At 45.0% G+C, this 23140-nt stretch overlaps 2 protein-coding genes across 2 annotated transcripts; both read left to right on the top strand.

Annotated features, from left to right (window-relative positions):
* The first annotated feature begins 1779 nt into the window (after nucleotides 1–1779).
* On the top strand, nucleotides 1780–9572 carry LOC143781864 (protein QNR-71-like). The gene is made up of 11 exons (XM_077268765.1): nucleotides 1780–2007; nucleotides 4315–4467; nucleotides 4545–4688; nucleotides 4766–4930; nucleotides 5987–6145; nucleotides 7290–7634; nucleotides 7748–7906; nucleotides 7984–8086; nucleotides 8162–8364; nucleotides 8594–8681; nucleotides 9332–9572. The coding sequence occupies exons 1-11, from the start codon at nucleotides 1941–1943 to the stop codon at nucleotides 9480–9482; spliced, it is 1737 nt and encodes a 578-aa protein (XP_077124880.1). The 5' UTR covers nucleotides 1780–1940; the 3' UTR covers nucleotides 9483–9572.
* Nucleotides 9573–19608: 10036 nt separating this feature from the next.
* LOC143781863 (uncharacterized) lies at nucleotides 19609–22298 on the top strand. Its single transcript, XM_077268763.1, has 2 exons — nucleotides 19609–21178; nucleotides 21650–22298. Exons 1-2 carry the CDS (start codon nucleotides 20750–20752, stop codon nucleotides 22286–22288), a joined length of 1068 nt encoding a protein of 355 aa, XP_077124878.1. The 5' UTR covers nucleotides 19609–20749; the 3' UTR covers nucleotides 22289–22298.
* The last annotated feature ends 842 nt before the right edge of the window (nucleotides 22299–23140 follow it).

The raw sequence follows: 23140 nt of genomic DNA, 5'->3' as shown, positions 1-23140 counted from the left end.
AACCCTCGCTTGGCAAAATAATAAATGCACAAGATACATACCCTCAGATGAACCGTCACGTCCCACGAAGTTATCCATCTGAAGGGGTTAATTATTTTACAAGCAGGAGCTCTGCTATAATGCAGCTGTGCTCGTGCTTGTAAGCCCCGGGGAATGAAGGAAATGTAGGTCAATGACCTATAGTTACCTTCAGTCGCGGTGATGCGCCCTCTACTGGATGTCCTCATGAACTGCAGCCTGGGAACTTTTTCCCACGCTCCAGGTCATATGAGGACATCCACCAGGGGGCGCATCACCGCGACTGAAGGTAACTATAGGTCATTGACCTACATTTCCTTCATTCCCCGGGGCTTACAAGCACGAGCACAGCTGCATTATAGCAGAGCTCCTGCTTGTAAAATATTTTAACCCCTTCAGATGGATTACCTCGTGGGACGTGACAGTTCATCAGAGAGGGTATGTATATTGTTGGTTTATTATTTTTCCAAGCGAGGGTCATCACATGGATTGAGAGAGCAATAAAATATTAAAACAACCTGTGTGCTTATTTCATTAAAATACTTTTTAATAATGTGTGTGTGTGTTTTGTTAACCCTTTCATACAATTGGATTAATAATGGATAGGTGACATAATTGACGCCTCTCCATTATTAATCTGGCTTAATGTCACCTTACAATAGCAAGGTGACATTAACCCTTCATTACCCCATATCCCACCGCTACAGGGAGTGGGAAGAGAGTGGCCAAGTGCCAGAATAGGCGCATCTTCCAGATGTGCCTTTTCTGGGGTGGCTGGGGGCAGATGTTTGTAGCCAGGGGGGGGGCCAATAACCATGGACCCTCTCCTGGCTATTAATATCTGCCGTCAGTCACTGGCTTTACTACTCTGGCGGAGAAAATTGCGCGGGAGCCCACGCCAATTTTTTCCGCCATTTAACCCTTTATTTTAGCAGCTACAGCGGCCAAATTTTGCACATACACACTACTAACATTAGTAGTGTGGAATATGCAAAAAAAAAAAGGGGATATGAGATGGTTTACTGTATGTAAACCATGTCTCATATCCTGTCGGGTTTGTGAAGGAGAGAGCAAAAGCCGGTAATTGAATTAGCGGCTTTTATGCTATCTAGCGCTGCATTAAATATAAATATACATATATAGGTGTCTCACTGACATATATATATGTATATATACCTATTCTATGTGTATATATCTACTCTATTCTAACCTGTCAGTGTGATTTTACTGTACACCGCACTGAATTGCCGGCTTTTCAAAGGACACCGGTGCGTAAAAATCGGACAGAACTCGCATGGTGCGAGTGCTGTGCGATTTTTTTCTCGCACCCATTGACTTGCATTGGCGAGTCTCGTCCGAGACTCGCAGCAAATCGCAGCATGCTGCGATTTTTTTCTCAGTCCGATTTCGGCTGAGAAAAAAATCGCAAATGAAAAGACACCTATTGAATAACATTAGTCCGAGTGCAATCCGATTTTTTATCGGATTGCACTCGTCCGTTTTCCTCGCCAGTGGAAATGAGCCCTATGGGGAAAAAACGGATCCGTTTTTTTCAAAAATTGCCAGATTGTGCCTGAAACAAAAAGCCTGATGTGTGAAAGTAGCCTAAACCGCACTGGTAAAACCTGACGATTTGTGCTAAATTCAAGATGCAAAAAGTCTCATGTAAATGTAGCCTTAAGAAATTTAGAAAAAAGTTTGAGATTCTTGGGAGTGACTCATAAGCACATGAGCAGGAGGCCGCCTTCTGCACTGAAAACCAGATATCTTTCCCTGATTCCATCACATGATGGGCCTGCAGGCTTTTCATAAACAGGAGGAGGGATCATGGGGATCTACTGCTACTTTTTGCAGCTGTGGCTTGTTGAGCCCAATTTAAAGGCTCCTGTGCAGATCCCTTAGCAGCTCATTCACTTCTCAGGATGTTGGTGGTAGTAGTGGGAGGGCTGGTGCTGCTCTGCCTAGGCTCTGGCGTCCAGGCAGGAAAAAGTAAGTGAGGGGTTAACCATGTTGGTGGTTAGACACTATAGTATTACAAGATCCACAATGTATGTTATAGACCTAGATTGTTTAAAATGCGAGATACTAGTAAGATTAACCAAGCCTAGTCTGACCTGTTCACACAACTCTCTAAACAGGTTATTGCAGATGTCTGTCTTGTACAACTTCATTATGGGTGTATATAACCTGCTATATTGGTGTATCCTCTGGATTGGGGTGGGGGGATGGCTTGTTCCTGACTAACACACCATAGGTTGGTTTCGTGGTCTGTGTATGAACTGGCCATGGGTCTCCTGAGCTTACCCGTAGGCCTATATGATGCTGTTACTGTTCCTTCTGACTTCACTGTATCAGTTGTGGCATTGTTTGAGCTGGTGCCTTGTTCAGTTTACTGTAACAGTATCTGCATTCCTTGTCTTATATACAATAGTATCTGCTGTAAATGGAAGCCCTTGTCTAAAAAAAAAAAAAAAAAAAAAAAAAAATCTTTTACCGGATTCCATTTCAACTCACGTTTCGTCTGTATTTATTTATTTTTTTTCAACGGACAGAGTCTGTTTTCTCCGGCTGCCAGAAAAAGAATTTGACAGATCTGGCAAAAAATGGATGACATGTGAGGCCATCCGGTGCTGATACAAGTCTGAGGGGAAAAAATGGATCCGGCGGCCACTTTTGCCGGATCCGTGTGGGTTTTTTGTTTTGTTTTTTCCCAAGGTTTGCCATATTGTGTCTGGTGGGGGGAACTGATGTGTGAAGTAGCCTGCAGAGCTTCTGGTCAGAGAATCTTTGCCACTTACTGTATCTATAGGATATAACTGTTGTGTAAAGGCCATACTCCATGGCCCCAACTCAGAGGCAGAAATTGACAACCGCTCCTGACTAAAATTTGTAAGGCGCTCAGCATAGAGATGTGAACATTAAATGCTTTAATTTCTGTTGGCTGTACAAAAAGCAAACGTGAACAAAACCGTCAGCAATAAATGACTTGTAGCCATGTGAACAGACATGCATTTGAGGCATCAAGTTAATTCTGTTTTGTGCAATTTTATCATGTCCAGGCACCGCTCACTATACTGGGAGTGGCAGCTGTAACTCCAGCACTTTACCAGCTTATTCTGCTGTATACTGAAAGATTAACCCTATATCTGCCGGAAATGGTGTGTTCCAAAGCAACAAGTTCCCATTTTTAAAGGGAATCTGTCAGCAGCTTCATGTAATTGGAGGGCAGCATGATGTAGGGTCTGGGACAGCCTAATAAGCAATAGATCCATTAAATCTGTGTGATTGTTAAAATATATATATTTATATATATATTTTTTTTTTTTTTTTTTCACAAAAGCAGGCAGCACTCCATATTCTTTGAGATAATGTGCAGGTGTTTATTAAGCCCACATCTCCTTGCAACGTTTCGGCTCTAACTGAGCCTTTCTCAAGCTTGAGAAAGGCTCAGACCCGAAACGTTGCAAGGAGATGTGGGCTTAATAAACACTTGCACATTATCTCACAGAATATGGACTGAAAACAACCAATGGACTGGTTGTCTGGGCTTTGCACCCGAAGTTAAGTATAGGATTTGTGCTGTTCCAATTTTTTTTCCAATTTATTATAATCCAGACTAGCTCCCTTGTGCCAAGCAGTCTGACCACACCCCTCCCTCGGGTAAGCAGCTCACTGTAGATAGACCATGTACATGAAGAGCCTGTGTGGGTGTTGCTGGCTGTATGCACTGTCACAACGCTGGAATCGGGATATCTTGTCCTATATATCAATGTATCAATAACTCTTGTCAGACTCCCTTTAAGGCTAAATCTGTTGTAAATGCATAACTCATTACTAGTGGGTTGAGTATTTCAAGACTGCTGTAATGCATGGGTCCAGATGTAAATCTTGAGATGGGGAAGGTGAAAATCTACATCTATGGTCAGCCTTGTGCATAACTTGGCCATAATACACACATACTACACACCTACTAAGTCCAGAGGGCTATATATGGCTTTTATCACAGTTCTTATCCATTACCCATATGAAGTCTGCCATTGTATCCTGGACCAAAATGGTTAGCCCCTGGGAAACCTAAGCTAAATTGGTCACATGTTGGGGCCTGGAGCCCTTGCTGAAGGCACAATGCCAGTATTGGATGGCAACTATTGAACTGCAGCACTGTTACAGGTGAAGCAGCGGCACCTTAGCATAATGTTCTGTTGGTGGCACTAAATGTAGGGAGCAGTTTAGTCCATGTGTAGATGGCTTCTAGAAGATTTGATTTTTACTGTCCTACATTGTGCCTCTTAACAGGGTTTCATGATGTAATGGAGTTTGGCAGGAAATCTGGTTCTAAAGGTCACAGTAACCATATTGCCGGCTGGTCTCCTGAGACCAACTCCTGGGATGAGAAACTCTACCCTGCCTGGAAATCTGATGATTCGAGATGGGAGAACTGCTGGAGAGGTATTCCTCAAATGTATTCATGGCTCCATTTCACTGAAAATGACTTGATATCCTGCTGACTTAACCTTTCTGTCTAGGTGGCAAAGTGGTGGCATTGCTGACCAGTGACAGCCCTGCGCTGATAGGGTCAAATATCACTTTTGCTGTGACCCTGCAGTTTCCCCGCTGTCAGCGAGAGAATGAAGATGGAGACATTGAATATGAAAGGGGATGTGGAAATGGTAAATGCAGAGTGAGCGGCTATAGATTAGATGATGTATCATGGTATGAGGCCACTGAAGTATCGTTGTCTCTGTAGCATCCTCCAGCTTCTCTGACCAGTATGTGTACAACTGGACCAAGTGGATGGACTTCTGTGATGAAGGAAACTGCAGCTTTTCCAGTAACTTTCCAGATGGAAAACCATTCCCACATCACCCGCACTGGCGACGCCAAAACTTCATTTACATCTTCTCCACCCAAGGTAAGGTTCTTTTTAAGCTGGATCTACTGAGAATGTTGGGTGGCCCAATTCATCAAAGCTTTAACACCAGAGTTCTGGTTTAAAAGCTTTGAGATGCAAAATGTAATTGCATCAGAGTTGCACCTGACTTTTGGGGTCTTCACAACAATTCTCCCAGCTCAGTCAAAATGGGTGGAGCTGAGATGGGGGCATGATGCCACCTCTTGTCTAATTCATGACTGACTGAGGAGTTCCCTACGCCATTAATATCACTAAAGTCCCTGACTGGATTAAAACTTCTGGCGCATGTATCAAGTGGTTTGTTCTACACCAGTCATGCAGAGATGTGCACCTCATGAATCGAGAGCATCTGACTGCAGCACGCCCTCTCATCAAGACCAGCATGAATGCCACCAGTGTTGATGAATCAGGGTTGTGGTCCCGGATGACAGTGTCTGAAAGGTGTTGTCCAGTGTACTTAGTCCTTGCCTATATACATGATGGGTCCTAACTTGATGAATAGTTGGTGTTTGAGTGCTGTCGCTGACCAGCAGAATGGGCATTTTCATCCTCTTCCATAATGAAGCAGATAAGACTCTTGACATTACACTACTCCTCCTCTCTGGGGCTGCCAAGCACTGATCTCATATTTTCCTGGCAGCCTCATGGTGAGTGGTCAGGTGTCTGACCTGCTGCTTTGTTGCATAACACGGATAAAGATCCCCTGTACAGGTGATGGCAGTCAAACCACTGATCACAAGCTCTCGTCTAACCACTGTATAGCTGAGAAACTGTCTGAAAAGCTCCTGAGTTCACATCATATGACATATTTTTCTCATGTCTGATTACTTCACATATATGTAACTGACATCTGTTGCGCCCATTAATAAAGTTAAAACATGGCCTAAATTTCCCCACCCACCTTAATACATAGATACTTAAAAGGCTTGAACCTGGTAGTCCAGACTGCTGTATGTTGATGCTTGTGCTCCCCTAGAATGTTAATGACATCTCAGACTAAAGACCTTGTATACTTTTTTTTTTTTTTTTTGTTTGTTTTTTTTCCCCTCTGATCAGGCCAGTACTACCAACAGATGGGGAGATCTTCTGCCGTTCTGTCCATAAATACTACCAACATCACAGCCGGCACACAAATGATTGAAGTCACTGTATTCAGAAGAGGTTACCGGAAACACTACCCAGTTGCAAAAGCGAGCAGCATTTATGTAGTAACTGGTGAGTGGTGGAGTAGACTGGGCCCTTAAACTCTAGCACAGACTGACACATATGGTGGCTGTCTACTAAGATTTTAAAAGGGGACATGTGTTAGACCCTCTTTGTCTAGCAGTTAGAGGATCATTCATGAAGGCTATGTACAGCCCATTGTGTATTATGCAGTACTGTTTCCTCTCTAAATTAGAGGGAACCTGTCACCATGTTTGGCCAATATAAGATACAGCCACCACCTTTCAAGGCTTATATACTGCATTCTATAATGCTGTAGATAAGCCCCCTATCAACCTGAAAAATAAGTGTGTGGTTTTGTTTTTGTGTTTTTTTTTTAATCTATATTCACCTGCAGGGCAGTCCAATGTGTGTCACACAGGTCCGGCGCCTCCCATCTTATGATCGCTGCCCTCCTGCTCGCTTCATGGTTCCCCAGCATCACGCTCCTGCGCAGGCGTACTTATCTGCCTTGTTGAGGGCAGAGCAAAGTACTGCAGTGCGCAGGCGCTGGGCCTCTGACCTTTCCTGCGCACTGCAGTACTTTGCTCTGCCCTCAACAGGGCAGATAAGTACGCCTGCGCAGGAGTGATGCCGGGGAGCTATGAAGTGAGCAGGAGGGCAGTGATCATAAGGAGATGGGAGGTGCCAGGCCCAGACCTGTGACACCCACTGGACTGCCCAACAGGTGAGTAATTTATTTTCTTATCTTTCATGTCAGATAGGGGTCTTATGTACAGCATTATAGAATGCTGTAGACAAGGCCTGAAAGGTGGTGGCCGTATCTTGTGTCTTCCAAACCTGGTTACAGGTTAGCTTCAAATGCTCTCGGGAGATCTATTTGTGCTACGGCTTCATAACTATACTACATGCAGTACTATATCTACTACTCAAAATGCACTGCTTTTATTATTCCTAATCAAGATTGGATATATATATATATATCCAATTTTATTTTTATAATTTTTTTTTTTTTTTTTTTTTTTTCCTGCTGCAACCAGTAAACTACACACTGAATCAGTCTCTACCCCTTGCACCATGCTCTGAGGACACATGATTAAAAAAAGAAAAAAAAAAACTGGTGACCTATTCCTTTTTAACAGAAGGTTTGGGTGGGGAAAAAAACATAAATTATTTTTTTTTCCTTCCCCTTAAGATCAAATTCCATTTTATGTGAAGCTTTCTCAGAAGAATGACAAGAATTCCTCAGACAACATCTTTATTAAGGATTCACCAATCGAGTTTGACGTCCGAATCCATGATCCGAGCCATTATCTGGATAAAGCTAAACTGACCTTCACCTGGGATTATGGTGATGGAAATGATTCGCTTTCCAACAGCCCAGTCTCTAGTCATAACTATACCCAGCTTGGAAACTTCAGTGTTAACTTGACCATCAGAGCTGCCATTCCTGGTCCATGTAAACCAGCTACACCCACTCCAATCCATACAACACTTCTACCAACCACCACCAGTACTTTCACCACTCCCAACTCTACTGGTAAGTAGGCATAGCCTTAATATCTAAGTAATATGAACTGGGATAGTGTTGTGTAGTAAACTGTATCTTCTAAATGTAAAATTGCACCACATAATGGCAACCATTCTTTGCAGGTAACTATACAGAATTCGCATCCTTTGAGACTGAAACTCCTCTGCCCACTGAGATGCCCAATGTTACCACCAGCCATGCCACCACTCCATATTCAACTCCTGCCCCAGACTGCTTCATATATAGATATGGCTATTACCACAACAACCTCACAGTTGTAGGTGAGTTGACAGACACTTCTAAAGTTCTTGCAATACAGCCCCAAGAACCTGTAATTCTTCACATCACTAACTTTTAGATGGTATCCTTGAGGTGAACATTGTTGAGATGACCAGTGTTCAGGTATCCACATCTACAACCGGAAACTCTCTAATTGACTTTGTGGTAACTTGTGAAGGAAGGTATGTCTCTGCAAAACCCATTTCTGCCAAACTGGTAATGCTATTCCCTGTTTGAGATGACCATTGTTCTCTCAGCCTGCCTACAGATGCCTGCACAATAGTCTCAGATGCCAGCTGCATGATTCCTCAAGACATGGTCTGTGATGACGTCCCAGCTTCTGATCAATGCTTACTGACCCTACGAAGGGCATTTGAACCAGGATCCTACTGTGTCAACATTACACTGAGCGATGGTGCAAGTTTGGCTCTCGCCAGCACACTGGTGTCTGTAGATGGTGGTGAGTGACTCTGTACTAGGGAATATCTAGCCTACAGTAGCTTCTGATGTGTAGACCTAGCTATTACTTCTACCTATCTCCTTATTTTATGGCCTAAAGGAGTTAATTAGCAGTTACTCCAGTCAATAACTACAAATATTCTTGACCATCAAATGTGATCTTGCATGAATCTAAAAACCTTATGCAAATTAAAGTCTAAGCCTTTCATTTTCTCCATCCCCCTCTGTAGGTTCTTCACCACAGACGGCTTCTGCAGTACTCATTCCTTTAGCTCTTGTAGCCCTTGTCGCTCTGGTGATTGGTGTTGCTTTGTACAGGTGAGTTGGTGTTCCAGCACTTTATTATGACTTTTGGTATTCTCTTGCAATCTAATCTTTAGGGGATGGTTTTTCCCTGATGTGGATACTCTACAGGTGTTAAAATGGGTCAACAAATTGTCATCAATGTGCTGTAAACACAAATTACCATAACCTATAGTTCAGATGACTGTATTAAAACAAGGCACTGGAAACTGCAGATTTGTATGTCTGCATCAGGGCCAGACTGGCCATTTGGCAATTCTGGCAAATGGGGTCAGTCTGGTTGTGGGCTGCCTTGTGTGCTACATTGTTAACAGAATCAATGTTCTCAAGACACCCATACTGTTAACAGTTGTGACTGAGCACAAAGCCGGTCACTCCATCACTTACCTCAGCATGCCGTGGGTATCATTAGAAATATTGGTCTTGTAGTAAATCTTCCTTTCCTCCATCCAAGGTAATATTAGCAATATATCCCATCTGGTTGAGGACGGTGACACCATGGGCCTGTGTGATTTCAAATGCCAGGGCTGAATTTCAGCCCCTGTCTGTACCTGGTCTGCATAATCTAGATGTGCAGGAGCTGCCTGACAAGCACACATCTAGTCCATAAATTAGACCAGCCTTATGCATGCTGTGATAAATGGCATACATTGTTCTTTTTCTAGGAGATACAAGGAATACAAACCTATTGCCAATGCATCAGATGGACGAGGTGGTCAAGGAATTGCTGTGTACTTCAGTCAGGTCAAGGATGTTCTCTTCAAAAGAAACCATGAGCATGATCCTCTTCTGAAAAGCAAGGCTACAATAATCTAATCCTGCTGTAAATGTCTGCCATGTATTGGTATTCTGTTCCGTATGAGGTGGTGAATCTGAAGTCAATAAAACGTTCTTATTTAAAATGTTTCCTGTCTAAAACTAATATGCTGTTTATGGGAAAACTGCCGCACACATAGCTTAAACGTTTTATGCAAAACTAACACTTTTTTTATTGATTGTACAGTCATCACCAAGTGCTCATTTGACGTAAGAAAAAAATTGACAGACACTTTAAGTTAGGGTTAACATTTCGACCAAGGCTGGTCTTTGTCAAAACCACACTGAAAAATAAATACACAACATAAGTATTCAACATAAAAACATATGTGTACTATACATATGTAACACAATTAATTATTTATACATTAACATATCATCAGAAATTAATACATGTAGTAACATTCAACCAAAAATATATATAATTTTCTCTATCCCCATGATGGCACCACGGAGAGAGGGGTCCGCCCCCAGGGACAGGAAACCTACAGGTGAAAAAGGGCGTACCTCTCTCCCACATCAGTTGGTTTCCTGTCCCTGACGGGGAACCTACAGCACGTACCTGAAGGATCTTCGTGGGATTCCAGGAGCTGGTACAGTCGACTTCATAACAGGGGGCGCCCTGTTACGGCTGGATCAAGCGGTTTTTTTTCCCCCTCTTTTTCTCCCTTGCCTGAAGCACCACCACAGAGGTCGGCAGGCCTCATGGGTGAGTGGAGGGAAGGCAGTGAAAGGAACAAGTCTGCCTTCCTCAAAAAAAAAAAAAAAGGGGGGATGAAGGAGCGGGTGACGGCGGTCACCGTAGGGCTCTACAAATAACATGGAGGTAGCGGCGGCTATCTTCCATAAAGCCCAGCTGAGTTCGGGGAGACACCCGTGGGCAGAGACGCCGGCGCCATCACCGCACTCGCAGGCGCCATTACCGCAAAAGCGCCGACAACTGAACGATTACCGGCGACAACTGAACGTTAGTGCGCAACGGAACGCTAGTGCGCGCGCGCCGGTGCCCCAGCGTTTACATCCCCTCATGTGAGGCTGGAACCGGAAGTTGGGCGGGCGCATGCGCGGACCGTCACTTCCGGTGTCGCCGGCACAATACAATAAAAGAAGCGCCTAGCAAACGGAAAGTGTGGCAAATTCAAACTCCAGTACACCAGACAGTGCGGAGGCCACTATGAGCGAAAACGAGGAGCAGGTTATGCAGGAAGCTGTCCAGCGATTACCTGAGCAGACACAAGTGCAGCGGCGTCTGCACTCACAGCATCAGCGAAAAGGAAACGCTTCCTCTGTACAGCGCAGTAGCAGCGGACGATCAGAGTCTCAACGCAGTCGGGGGTCTGCAAAAACCACACGGCCGGCGGCGATTCCAGCGGATACGGTCCCCAGGCCTGAGACGGTATCTCTGATCCACAGGGGGTGAGTGATCTACGTGAAAGCGCTGAGTTTAATACCGGGTTACTCTTTTTTCCTAGGGGAGAAAAAGCACAGGCAAAACTAAGCACAGGGAATGTGCCATATGTTCAGACGAGCTGCCTTCCTCCTGGGAGAAGACTATGCAGCGACTGTATAAAAAAGACGATTCAGGAGGAAACCCCATCATTTACCTCAGAATTAAAGTCATTGATAAAAAGCCAGGTAGAAAGTGCCATTAAAGGCATTAAAACCGCAAAGAAAAACATATAAAAAGTCCCGAGTTCCCTGAGTCTAGTGCGGACGAGTCGAAAAGCGAGTTATCAGACTCGAATAATTCATCAGCCTCTGACACCTCTTCAGTATCCTCAGAGGGGGGGCGCAGTTGCTTCCCTATCGAGGAAACAGACGCTTTGGTAAAAGCGGTCAGAGCAACAATGGGGCTAGTAGATGAGCGACCTAAAAACAGCGCAGGACATAATGTTCAGCGGTCTGGAACAAAAAAGGAAAAGAGCATTTCCCGTAAATGAGAAAATTCACTCTCTAATCAAAAGAGAATGGAAAAAGCCAGACAAAAAAGCTCTCCTGACCCCCAAAAGGAAGTACCCGTTTGATGACCCAGCCTGCTCATCCTGGAGTAAGGCACCAAAGTTAGATGTGGCCATAGCAAAGGCCTCAAAAAAGTTTGCCCTGCCTTTTGAGGACATGGGTACCCTAAAAGACCCGATGGACAAAAAAGCCGAGACTTTCCTAAAAAACTCCTGGGAAGCAGCAGGAGGCGGGCTTAAACCAGCTGTCGCGGCCACCTGCACGGCCCGCGCGCTAATGGTGTGGCTCGAGCACTTGGATTCCCAATTAAAGGAGAAAGTCTCAAGAGACACAATTCAAAAATCAGTGTCCGTAATGAAAGGTGCAGCAGCTTTTTTGGCGGATGCGTCTGTAGATTCGGCCAGACTAGCAGCCAGGGCTGCCGCCTTCTCAAACGCCGCAAGACGTGCTCTGTGGCTAAAATGTTGGCCAGGGGACCTTCAGACAAAAACAAGACTGTGTTCAATACCCTGTGAGGGTGAATTCTTGTTCGGCGCAACGCTAGATGATATCCTCGAGAAAGCCGAGGACAAGAAAAAATCTTTCCCTGGTTTCTCCAACCAGTCTTACAGACGTTCCTTTCGGAATAAAAAATTCATGCGGAGAAAACCTCCGAAAGGGAACAAAGAAACATGGGAGGACAAAAGAAACAAAACCAGAGGTTTTCTATTCAACAAACCCACTCCCGATAATAAAAAAACTCAATGAAGGTGTCCCCCAGGTTGGCGGGAGACTGACCGGGTTTCTTCCAGCCTGGGAAAAAATTTCAAGCAGTCCCTGGATACTAGGCATAGTACGAGAAGGACTCAAGCTAAAGTTCCGCATTCCCCCCATCAACCTCTTCATGGTGACACCACAGAGACAGTCTCAAGAACAGTCGGCTCTCCAGGAAGAAATTCTAGGCCTAGTTCAGAAGGGAGTCTTACAGGAAGTCCCACACCAGGAAAGAGGCATGGGCTTCTACTCTCCCCTCTTCCTCCGAAAGAAGCCAGACGGATCATACAGGACGATAATAAATCTCAAAAAATTAAACAGTTTTCTCGAGATCCCACACTTCAAAATGGAGACAATAAAATCTTGCGTAAAAATACTCTTTCCCAGGTGTTTCATGACTGTTCTAGATCTACGAGATGCATATTATCATGTACCGATCCACAAGGATCATCAAAAGTACCTCCGGCTAGCAGTGAATATCCAGGGGGAGGTGAAACATTATCAGTTTCGGGCCCTCCCATTTGGGTTAGCTATCGCACCCCGGGTATTCACGAAAATAATGTCGGAAGTGATGGCTCATATACGGGAACAGAATGTCCTGATAGTTCCCTACCTAGACGACCTCCTGGTAGCAGGGACATCATTCCATCACTGCAAACAACAGTTGGATTTGGTTATGACTTCTCTGTCAAGCCTAGGTTGGCTGTTGAACCTTACCAAATCAAAAGTGGTCCCATCACAGGTACAGGAGTACTTAGGGATAGTCCTCGACTCAACCACACAAGTGTGCTATCTTCCTCAGGGGAAGATTCAAAAAATGACACAGGCTGCGGTGCACTTGTCAGCATCTCCAGTCACCACGCTCAGGAAAGCCATGTCCCTGCTGGGCTCCATGACAGCCTGTATCCCGGCCGTACAGTGGGCACAGTGCCATTCCCGGGACTTACAATGGGAGACTTTAAGTTCAAACCTGCTCGACGGGCAGTTAAGTATATCACCAACTACGATACACTCCCTACAGTGGTGGGCGGACCCGATAAATTTTACCAAGGGGGTTCCTTGGGCACTGCCGATAGAAAAAATCCTGACGACGGATGCAAGCCCCTGGGGGTGGGGTGCTCATGTAGACGGTCAGGTGGCACAAGGAAACTGGAGCAAAAATCAAGAGCTAACCTCATCAAACATGAAAGAACTGGTAGCGGTAAAACTCGCCCTAACACACTTCCTAAAACTCCTCCGCTCCTACCACGTAAAAGTCTTCTCAGACAATCAGGTAGTGGTGGCATACCTAAACCATCAAGGGGGTACCAGGTCGCAAACACTGATGGAAGAAACCCGATCCATCTTTCATATCGCAGAACACAATCTGAAGTCCCTAACAGCCCTTTACATAAAGGGTTCAGAAAACCAGACCGCAGACTTCCTCAGCAGAACCCGCTTGAAACAGGGGGAGTGGGAGCTGAAACAGTCGGTGTTCAACCAAATAGTGAGGCGTTGGGGAGAGCCAGAAATAGACCTATTCGCGGACTATCAAAACCGGAAAGTGAGAAAGTTCTGCTCAATCGATCCCCGGGGAGGGCCAGTAGCTCTGGACGCTCTTACAGTCCCCTGGAACTATCGTCTCGCCTACGCGTTCCCTCCAATATCCCTCATTCCCCTAGTCTTGAGGAAAATTCGGGAGGAGGGGGCAACAGTGATAATAATAGCTCCATTCTGGCCTCACAGGATATGGTTTTCTTGGCTGAGAAAGATGTCCATAGACAGCCCGTGGGTTCTACCAGACACAAAAAATCTGTTGTCCCAGGGCCCAGAGTGTCACCCCAGTGTAAAAAGCCTACATATGACAGCTTGGCTTTTGAAAGGAAGCTATTAAGCAACAAAGGGTTTTCATCCAACCTGGTGTCCACATTGCTACAGAGTAGGAAACTCGTAACCACCAAAATATATGGCAAAGTGTGGAAAAAATTCATGTCTGTATCGGGGGCTGACCCAGGGGGGGAAATCCCAATAGGGAAAATTCTTGAGTTCCTGCAAAAGGGTTTGGAAAAAGGTCTAGCTACAAGTACACTAAAGGTTCAGGTAGCAGCCCTGGGGGCGCTGTATAATTATGATTTAGCCAGAAACCGATGGATCGTGAGATTCATCAAAGCCTCGGGTAGATCAAGACCTGTTTCTTTGCATAATGCCCCTCCATGGGATCTAAACTTTGTTCTAAATGCGCTAACCAAATCTCCTTTCGAACCCCTGGCAGACGCACCCCTAAAGATTCTATCTTTAAAAACAACACTCCTAGTGGCCCTAACCTCAGCCCGCCGTGTTAGTGACATACAAGCATTGTCCGCGTGTCCTCCCTTCACTCAAATTCTCGAGGACAGAGTCATTCTAAAAACAGACCCGGCTTACCTCCCAAAAATCGCATCACAATTTCACAGGACACAAGAGATCTCCCTGCCCTCATTCTGTCCCAACCCCAAGAATGAGGGAGAAAAAACACTACATACCCTTGATGTTAGAAGGTGCCTACTCCAATACTTGTCAGCCACTAGGGAGTGCAGGAAGGATAGGGCTCTGTTTGTCTGCTTCCAGAGTCCACGGAAAGGACAGAAAGCGTCAAAAGCTACGCTAGCAAGGTGGATAAGAGATGCCATCGCCTTATCCTACTCATCCAGCGGGGCGGCCATCCCGGAGAATATAAAAGCGCACTCGACCAGAGCAGTAGCATCATCCTGGGCGGAAAGAGCTGGCGCTTCAATACAACAGATATGTAGAGCGGCCACTTGGTCTTCCCAGTCTACATTTTTCAAACACTACCGCTTAGACTTGACCTCCTCTGATCTCACCTTTGGTCGAAGGGTTCTAGAGGCAGTGGTCCCTCCCTAAAAAGTTACAAATCTATGTAAATCTCTCCGTGGTGCCATCATGGGGATAGAGAAAATTGTAGTTACTTACCGATAACGGTATTTCTCTGATCCCATGATGGCACCCGTATATTCCCTCCCTTTTCACACACAGGTGTGCACATTATAATAATATTGATAATTAGTTTAGTCACGGTGCCTCTGTTAAGTTAAAATTGTTAAGCTTAATTTGTGTAAATATTAAGTTGCAGCTGAAGTTCTGTATAAGGCTCTGTAAACCAACTGATGTGGGAGAGAGGTACGCCCTTCTTCACCTGTAGGTTTCCTGTCCCTGGGGGCGGACCCCTCTCTCCGTGGTGCCATCATGGGATCAGAGAAATACCGTTATCGGTAAGTAACTACAATTTTTTTTTAGTGTTAACTAGAACACCTTAATGGAGGGACCCTGTAGGTAGTCCCTAGCTATATAGAACCTCAAGAATCAGGAGGAGCAAGAGGACCATAGGGAGGGGGTGCCGGATATACCCCAGTTGCAATATTCATATGAGTTTACACCCAATAACCGGATTCCTATCAATATGTTTATCTAATAGCTATTGTTATGATATATGGAAAGAGGAGACCCCAGCAGCCTATACTAAAAACACCAAAATCGATACAGAAACCACTTACGGTATGTACAGTCCTGATTACAAAAAGGACAATAGTAGCTTTGGGGAGTGATAGACATTTCCCTGACAGACAGGATTGATGTATTTTGCATTTAGGACACAAACAACCCACTATGACCTGAGGCACTGACCTTTTAATGTGAGGTGGAGTGTGCCAAGTAGAAAGGCAGTCTGGAGTGGGCTGTGAAAAATAGAGTACTCATAAGTGTCTAGACAAGGTGGTAGGGAGGGTTCGGAATCCATAAACAGCACAACTAATTACCGGAATCTTGAAGGGGTCCAGGAGCGCTATGTCCGTCACATTGGTGATGCAGTCTGCAGCGGTGGATATGGCCGGTATTTTTATGTTAGTGGCGTCTGATGTAATTTCCGGGCATGCGCAATGAAGCGCTAGTGACTCGCAGTTTAGAGATGGGGGGCGGGCACGCCAGAGCGTGTCCATCATGGTCTGCGCATGCGCAAATGAGCGCTAGTTTTCTGTGGCCGGTAAATAGAGGCTGACGTGCTGGAGTGAGTGCTTGAAAAATCTTTGGGATCGAAACGTCGCCACAGAAGGCAGAATAAACTGATCTATTTAACCAACGTGTGAGGCGCTGTCTTTTATATTTTTATACATTGGACTATATACCAAGAAGGACTCCTTGGCTGAGACGTGCGCTCTTTATAGGGGTAATGTTGACCCTGCTTTTCCCATGAGGTGCTGTGTTCCACTGATTATGCTATGTGCTGGAGTGTGAGTCACTCCAATGAGGCTGCGCATCTAAAGAGGGAAGCTGTACGGGCATAGTGTGTGCCGGCATAGTATGTGTGGAAAGCGGGCGTGACAGTAACGAACCCCGCTGTATGGTCTTAGTGTACAATTAAGATGGTAGTAGTAAGGAGGAACAATAAAGCCTGAGGATGTACGGAAGTAGTAGTAGGGGGGACATCACAATCTACTGCTAGAGCCTAAGGGCGCATAGGAGAAGGAGAGGGGACAAAGTCCCCCAAGTGTTAATGACACAGAAGGGTAGCTTCTGAGTACTATAATGAAATTACAGGAAAAAAGGTAAAGGAGCAAGTATGAAAAAACATGTGAAAGAATATATGTTAAAATAGAGAAATAAAAAATAGAAATAAGAGATAAAAAAGATAAATAACTAGATATGTAGAAAATGGACCCCTATTGGAACATCAAAAAATTACTTTAACTTGCATAAGATGATGGGAAGGGGGTGTATATATACCTAAAATGAGAATAGAGGAAAATAATGGACAAAAAAAATCAAATAAACAAAATCAAAAATAGAAATGAAAAATAGAAAATAAAAATAACAAATAGAAAATAATTAATAGTAGCAAATAAAGAATAGATGAAAAAATGAAAATAAATGAGAGGAATATAATGAACGAGAAGGAATGAAACGAGTGAAAAAATGAATAAAGATGAGAAAAATAAAAAAAAAATAAAATCAAACCATTGGATAACCAAAACTAATATGCAATACAGCAGAATCTCCCAACTGATCCACAAGGTGACTATTTACAGTCCACTCCGTAAGACACTATGGCAGATAATGTCTAAAGCCCAGTAACCGCCAACCGTTACACCGATGCCTCTACCTTGTGCCAGTCATTACACTGGCTACCCATCCAATCCAGAATCCAGTACAAAACTACTACCCTCATCCACAAAGCACTCCATGGCTCAGCACCACCCTACATCTCCTCTCTGGTCTCAGTCTACCAACCTACCCGTGCCCTCCGCTCTGCTAATGACCTCAGGTTAGCATCCTCACTAATCAGAACCTCCCACTCCCGTCTCCAAGACTTTACACGTGCGGCGCCGATTCTTTGGAATGCACTACCTAGGTTAATACAATTAATCCCCAATCCCCACAGTTTTAAGCGTGCACTAAAAACTCATTTGTTCAGATTGGCCTACCGCCTCAACGCATTAACCTAATTATCCCTGTGTGGCCTATTAATAAAAAACAACAACATAATCACGTTCCTCCATCATGTTCTCATACACTTTATGCAGTTAATAGCCTCTGTGTCTGTACTGCTACATACTTAGGCAGTTAACTGGTTCATGCAGCTTTACATGAACACCCGAGCCTTACACTATGGCTGGTCCAAATAACTAAAGCAATTGTTACCATCCACCTCTTGTGTCTCCCCTTTTCCTCATAGATTGTAAGCTTGCGAGCAGCAGGGCCCTCATTCCTCCTGGTATCTGTTTTGAACTGTGATTTCTGTTATGCTGTAATGTCTGTTGTCTGTATAAGTCCCCTCTATAAGTTGTAAAGCGCTGCGGAATATGTTGGCGCTATATAAATAAAATTATTATTATTATTATTATTATTATTATTAACCGCTGCTGCATTAGAGGACAGTTAATATTTAGCTATAGGGTTTCACCCCTCTCAAGCCCATTGTTTGGATGCAAATTCCATACATAATGCATAGAGTAAGCTTTAAAGAGGTTGCTCACTATCTATCTACTAAGAAGGGCCAGTGGTGGCAAACCTTCTAGAGACCTAGTGCCTAAACTGCGATCCAAAACCCACTTATCAGAAAGTGCAAACACAGCAATTTAACTTGAATACTGAGGTTCTAGATTTAGAAAAAAAAACAAAAAACTTGCGCTTGCGTTATCAAAGGTCTTATCTGCACTCCAAGCTTTCAATACAATCCACCGATTGTGCAATTTTACTTTAATTAACCCTCAGAGCTTTTTGTTTTTTTACCCTTCGCCACGACAGCACCCCACATGAGAGAGAGGGATCCGCCCATAGGAAACCTACAGAATAAAAGGAGGCGGTCCCCTCTCCTCCTCAGTTTAGGTTTCCTGTTTCTATGGGAACCCGAAGTACCTGCAGTCAAGAGGATTCCTGGGCCATGCACCCGCCTGCGTCGGTCTCTGGTGGAACGGCAGGGGCTGCGGTACCAGAGGCAGCGGCGGGGGAGCCACTGTTTGCAGCCTCCCCCCTCGTCTGATCATCGCCATGGTCCGGGTTCGGTGCCGCTGGGCCGCCCGGATCCATGAGGACGCGCGCGCTCAGCGGCCGGCTTCTTATCCAGCAGCCGCCGCATGGTAAGGAGGAGCAGCGCGTCTAACCCGGAAGCCGCTGGAGCACTTTCGGGTTGGGTCCGGGGAGGCAGGAGATTCGGCGCCAAATTTAAAAGTGCAGCGCTAGCGTCGGCCGGTGTGTGTAAGTATGGCTTCACCGGCCGATGTAGCGCACTTATCTGCAACAGAGCAGTCTCCCAGTAAGGAGACAAGCGCCAGGAGCAGCACCAAAAGTGGAGATCGATCCCAGGAAAAGCGATCTGCCACCAAACAGAAAAGTCTTTCAGCTAAGAATCCGCCTCCAGAACCGGTACCTGTCAGCTTCACTGGGTGAGTTTTAAAACAGTCTCTTCCCATATGCTGATATATGTTCCTCCTATATCCCCTTCCTCTAGACTAAGAAAAGGACACATAAAACCAAACACAGAGAATGTGCCTTATGTTTGCAACCCCTCCCGGACTCATATACTAAGAGGTTATGTGCAGAGTGCATCGTATTGACCTTACGTCAAGAAAACGTAATGACTCCGTCCGACGTTAGAGCCATAATTCGTGAAGAGATGCAAGGTCTGGCCCATACAAGTAGCACCAGTACCCGTCAGCCTAGCAGGTCCCGATCTCCAGTAAGCTCGGAGTCAGAGGTAGTACAAAAATCCTCTGATGAAGAGGAGTCCCAGCCAAGTTCATCGGATTATGAAGGAGGGCTTTGTCTACCAAATAGTAGTGTAGACAATTTAATTAAAGCCGTCAGGAGCACGATGGGGTGCCCAGATGAGAAGGGAAAGAAGTCAGCGCAGGACATCATGTTCGCGGGGTTAGTACAAAGAAAACGAAGGTCCTTTCCCGCCATACCCACAATTAAGGAGCTGGTTAAAAAAGAGTGGGAGAAACAACATACAAGAGGATTCTTGCCATCCTCTGCTAAAAGACGCTACCCCTTCAGTGACGAAGAACTTAATTCCTGGCAAAAGATACCAAAAGTTGATGCGGCAGTGGCTTCAACTTCTAAACAGTCGGTCTTGCCTGTGGAGGACTCAGGGACTCTAACTGATCCGTTAGACCGAAAAGCAGAAGCCTTACTTAAGAGGTCATGGGAGGCTAATACGGGGGCATTCAGACCAGCCATATCTAGCACCTGTACTGCAAGGTCACTGCTAGTATGGACAGAGCAGCTGGAGGAACAAATTAGGAGTGGAGCTTCGAGAAATACAATTCTGTCGAAAATCCCTCTAATGAAAGATGCAGTAGCATTTCTAGCCGATGCGTCGGTGGATTCGCTACGTCTAACAGCCAGGTCAGCCGGTCTAGTAAACACAGCCCGGCGAGCACTCTGGTTGAAAAATTGGAAAGGGGACGCACAGGCCAAGGCAAAACTTTGTGCGATCCCCTGCCAGGGTGAGTTCCTATTTGGGAAAACTCTGGACGAGCTCTTAAATAAGGCAGGAGAGCGGAAGAAAGGCTTCCCTAACCAGTACCTTCCCTCTTACAGGAGAGCTTTCAGGAGGCGCCCCTTCACCAGGAACAAACCTACTGAACAAAGGGAGCGCTGGGAAGCAAAGGATCCAAAACAAAGAGGTGCTCTGTTTTCGGGATCCTATAACCAAAAACGTAACAAGTACCGTTAATTATGAAGTGGGCGGTAGATTAAAATATTTCTTTGATAAATGGAAGTTGATAACATCTAGTCCTTGGATTCTGGACATTATTGGAAACGGATTGAGATTAGAATTTGATAGGATCCCTTGGGATTCTTTTATTGTAACATCTCCAAGAGATCAACAACAACAAGAAGCTCTGGAATCAGAGATCCTGTCGCTTCTATATAAAAAAGTATTGATAGAGGTTCCCAGAGATCAAGAAGGGAGGGGGTTCTATTCCCCTTTATTCTTGATCAATAAACCAGATGGTTCATTCAGAACCATCATAAACCTCAAAAAACTAAATTCCTTTTTACGTAACCACACTTTCAAAATGGAATCCATTAGTTCTACCATCAAGCTTTTGTTTCCTAAGTGTGTCATGGCCGGGATAGACCTAAAAGATGCTTACTATCACCTTCCTATACATGCCGAACACCAGCAGTATCTAAGAGTAGCGGTCATCCTGAAGGGACAGGTTCGTCACTTCCAATACGTAGCAATGCCATTTGGGCTTTCTATGGCCCCCCGCATTTTAACAAAAGTGATGTTAGAGGTAATGGCTCATCTACGCCAACGGGACACTTTAATAATACCCTACCTGGATGACTTTTTAGTGATAGGGAATTCTGTGGCTCAATGTAAATTGCGGTTGTCTAACACAATCTCATCCCTGCAGGAGTTGGGTTGGATTATCAACTTCGAAAAGTCCAGACTGAATCCAGACACTACTCAAATGTTTCTAGGGATCCAGCTAGACTCCGTAAGTCAAAAAAGCTTCCTCCCGCATGCAAAGAAAACGACTATACAGTCAAAGGTGTCAGAAGCAATAAAAAACCCCTACATGACACTGAGAAAGGCTATGTCCTTACTAGGATCATTGTCCTCATGTATCCCGGCTGTACCGTGGGCGCAATTCCATACCCGCCAATTACAGTACGAAGTACTGTCAACCCAGGGACGGAAAGGACACCTAGAGAGTAAACTAACTCTCTCTAGAGATGTCATAGAATCTCTAACCTGGTGGCTAGATATGGGACACCTTTCAGGGGGTGTACCGTGGATAGTAGATCCATCCAAAATAATTACTACAGACGCCAGCCCTACGGGATGGGGTGCACATATGGAAGATGACATAGTCCAGGATACCTGGAATCAGGCAGAATCATCATGTTCGTCAAATTGGAAAGAATTAACAGCAGTAGGAAAAGCCTTAAATTATTTTCTTCCACAGATTCAAGGAGCAGATGTAAGAGTTTTCTCAGACAACTCCACCACAGTGGCCTATGTAAACCGTCAGGGCGGTACACGGTCAGGAAGTCTGATGACCATCGCAGGGGAGATCTTCCAGTTTGCAGAGACTCATCTTACATCCCTAACAGCCCTACACATCAGAGGAGTAGAAAATACCAAAGCCGACTACCTCAGTCGAAACAGGCTGCGCCAGGGAGAATGGTCCTTAAACAGAACCGTGTTCAGACTAATAACAAGAGCATGGGGAGTGCCTCAGATAGATCTATTTGCCACAAGAGGCAACAGGCAAGTAGAAAGATTCGCTTCCCTGAACTCCATGGATCATCCAGACATGCTGGACTCCCTACATCATCCTTGGGACTTCAGACTGGCTTACGCCTTTCCTCCAATGTCTCTAATTCCGCTAGTGATCAGGAAGATCAGGAGGGAACGTGCAAGGGTAATCCTCATTGCACCCTTCTGGCCAAAGAGACCGTGGTTCTCCTGCCTCCAAAGCATGTGTCTATCCGATCCATGGATTCTTCCATTGGACAAGGAACTACTGTTCCAGGGGCCGTTTTTCCACCCGCAAGTGAAAGGGCTTCACTTGACGGCGTGGAACTTGAGCGGCAGTTACTAAGCTCAAGGGGTTTTTCAGAACAGCTTGTAAAAACCCTGCTACTAAGTAGAAAAAGATCTACCACCCTGATATATAGCAGAGTTTGGAAAAAATTCTTAGAATTTCATACAGTACCATTCACTAATCAGGTTCCGATAACACCTATTCTAGAGTTCCTACAAAAAGGTAGAGAATTAGGATTATCAGTGAACACCTTAAGAGTCCAGATATCAGCGTTAGGAGCCCTATATGGATATAATATAGCCGGTGATAGATGGGTCTCCAGATTCATTAAGTCTTGTGAACGAAGTAACCCGGTACATATTCCCCGTCTACCTCCGTGGGATTTAAATCTAGTGCTAGAAGCCTTAACCAGCTCCCCATTTGAGCCTCTAGATTCTATACCTCTAAATGTCCTCACATATAAAGTAGCCCTATTGGTAGCCCTGACCTCAGCCAGACGTGTTAGTGACATCCAGGCCCTATCAGTAGACCCACCATTCTTACTGATATTCCATGATCGAATAGTCCTAAAACCAGACCCCTCTTACCTCCCTAAGGTAGCATCCACCTACCACAGGTCACAGGAAATATTTCTCCCTTCCTTTTTTGATTCTCCTGTAACCCCTGAACAACATAAGTTCCACACCTTAGATGTCAGAAGAGCCATCCTGACTTATATAGAAAGGTGTCAAACATGGAGGGAGAGTAGGGCTCTGTTTATCTCCTTTCAGGGCCACAAGAAAGGACATGGGGTCACGAGAGCTACCATATCTCGGTGGATCAGAGATGCTATCTGCTTGGCCTATACATCAAAAGGCGAGATTCCTCCAGAGGGTATTAAAGCGCACTCAACACGAGCCATGGCTTCCT

Source organism: Ranitomeya variabilis, chromosome 6 (genome assembly GCF_051348905.1).
Source record: "Ranitomeya variabilis isolate aRanVar5 chromosome 6, aRanVar5.hap1, whole genome shotgun sequence".
NCBI lineage: Eukaryota > Metazoa > Chordata > Amphibia > Anura > Dendrobatidae > Ranitomeya > Ranitomeya variabilis.
Note: the sequence above shows the minus strand (reverse complement) of the source record. Positions and strands in the feature narration are given on the sequence as shown.

Excerpts from the sequence above, each read along its gene's own strand:
- LOC143781864 (XM_077268765.1), top strand. The coding sequence starts at position 1,941 with ATGTTGGTGGTAGTAGTGGGAGGGCTGGTGCTGCTCTGCCTAGGCTCT. Across the intron at positions 4,931-5,986 it reads TTACATCTTCTCCACCCAAG|GCCAGTACTACCAACAGATG; the intron begins GTAAGGTTCTTT and ends CCCTCTGATCAG. Across the intron at positions 7,635-7,747 it reads CACCACTCCCAACTCTACTG|GTAACTATACAGAATTCGCA; the intron begins GTAAGTAGGCAT and ends CATTCTTTGCAG.
- LOC143781863 (XM_077268763.1), top strand. The coding sequence starts at position 20,750 with ATGGAATCCATTAGTTCTACCATCAAGCTTTTGTTTCCTAAGTGTGTC. Across the intron at positions 21,179-21,649 it reads TAGGGATCCAGCTAGACTCC|ATTCAAGGAGCAGATGTAAG; the intron begins GTAAGTCAAAAA and ends TTTCTTCCACAG.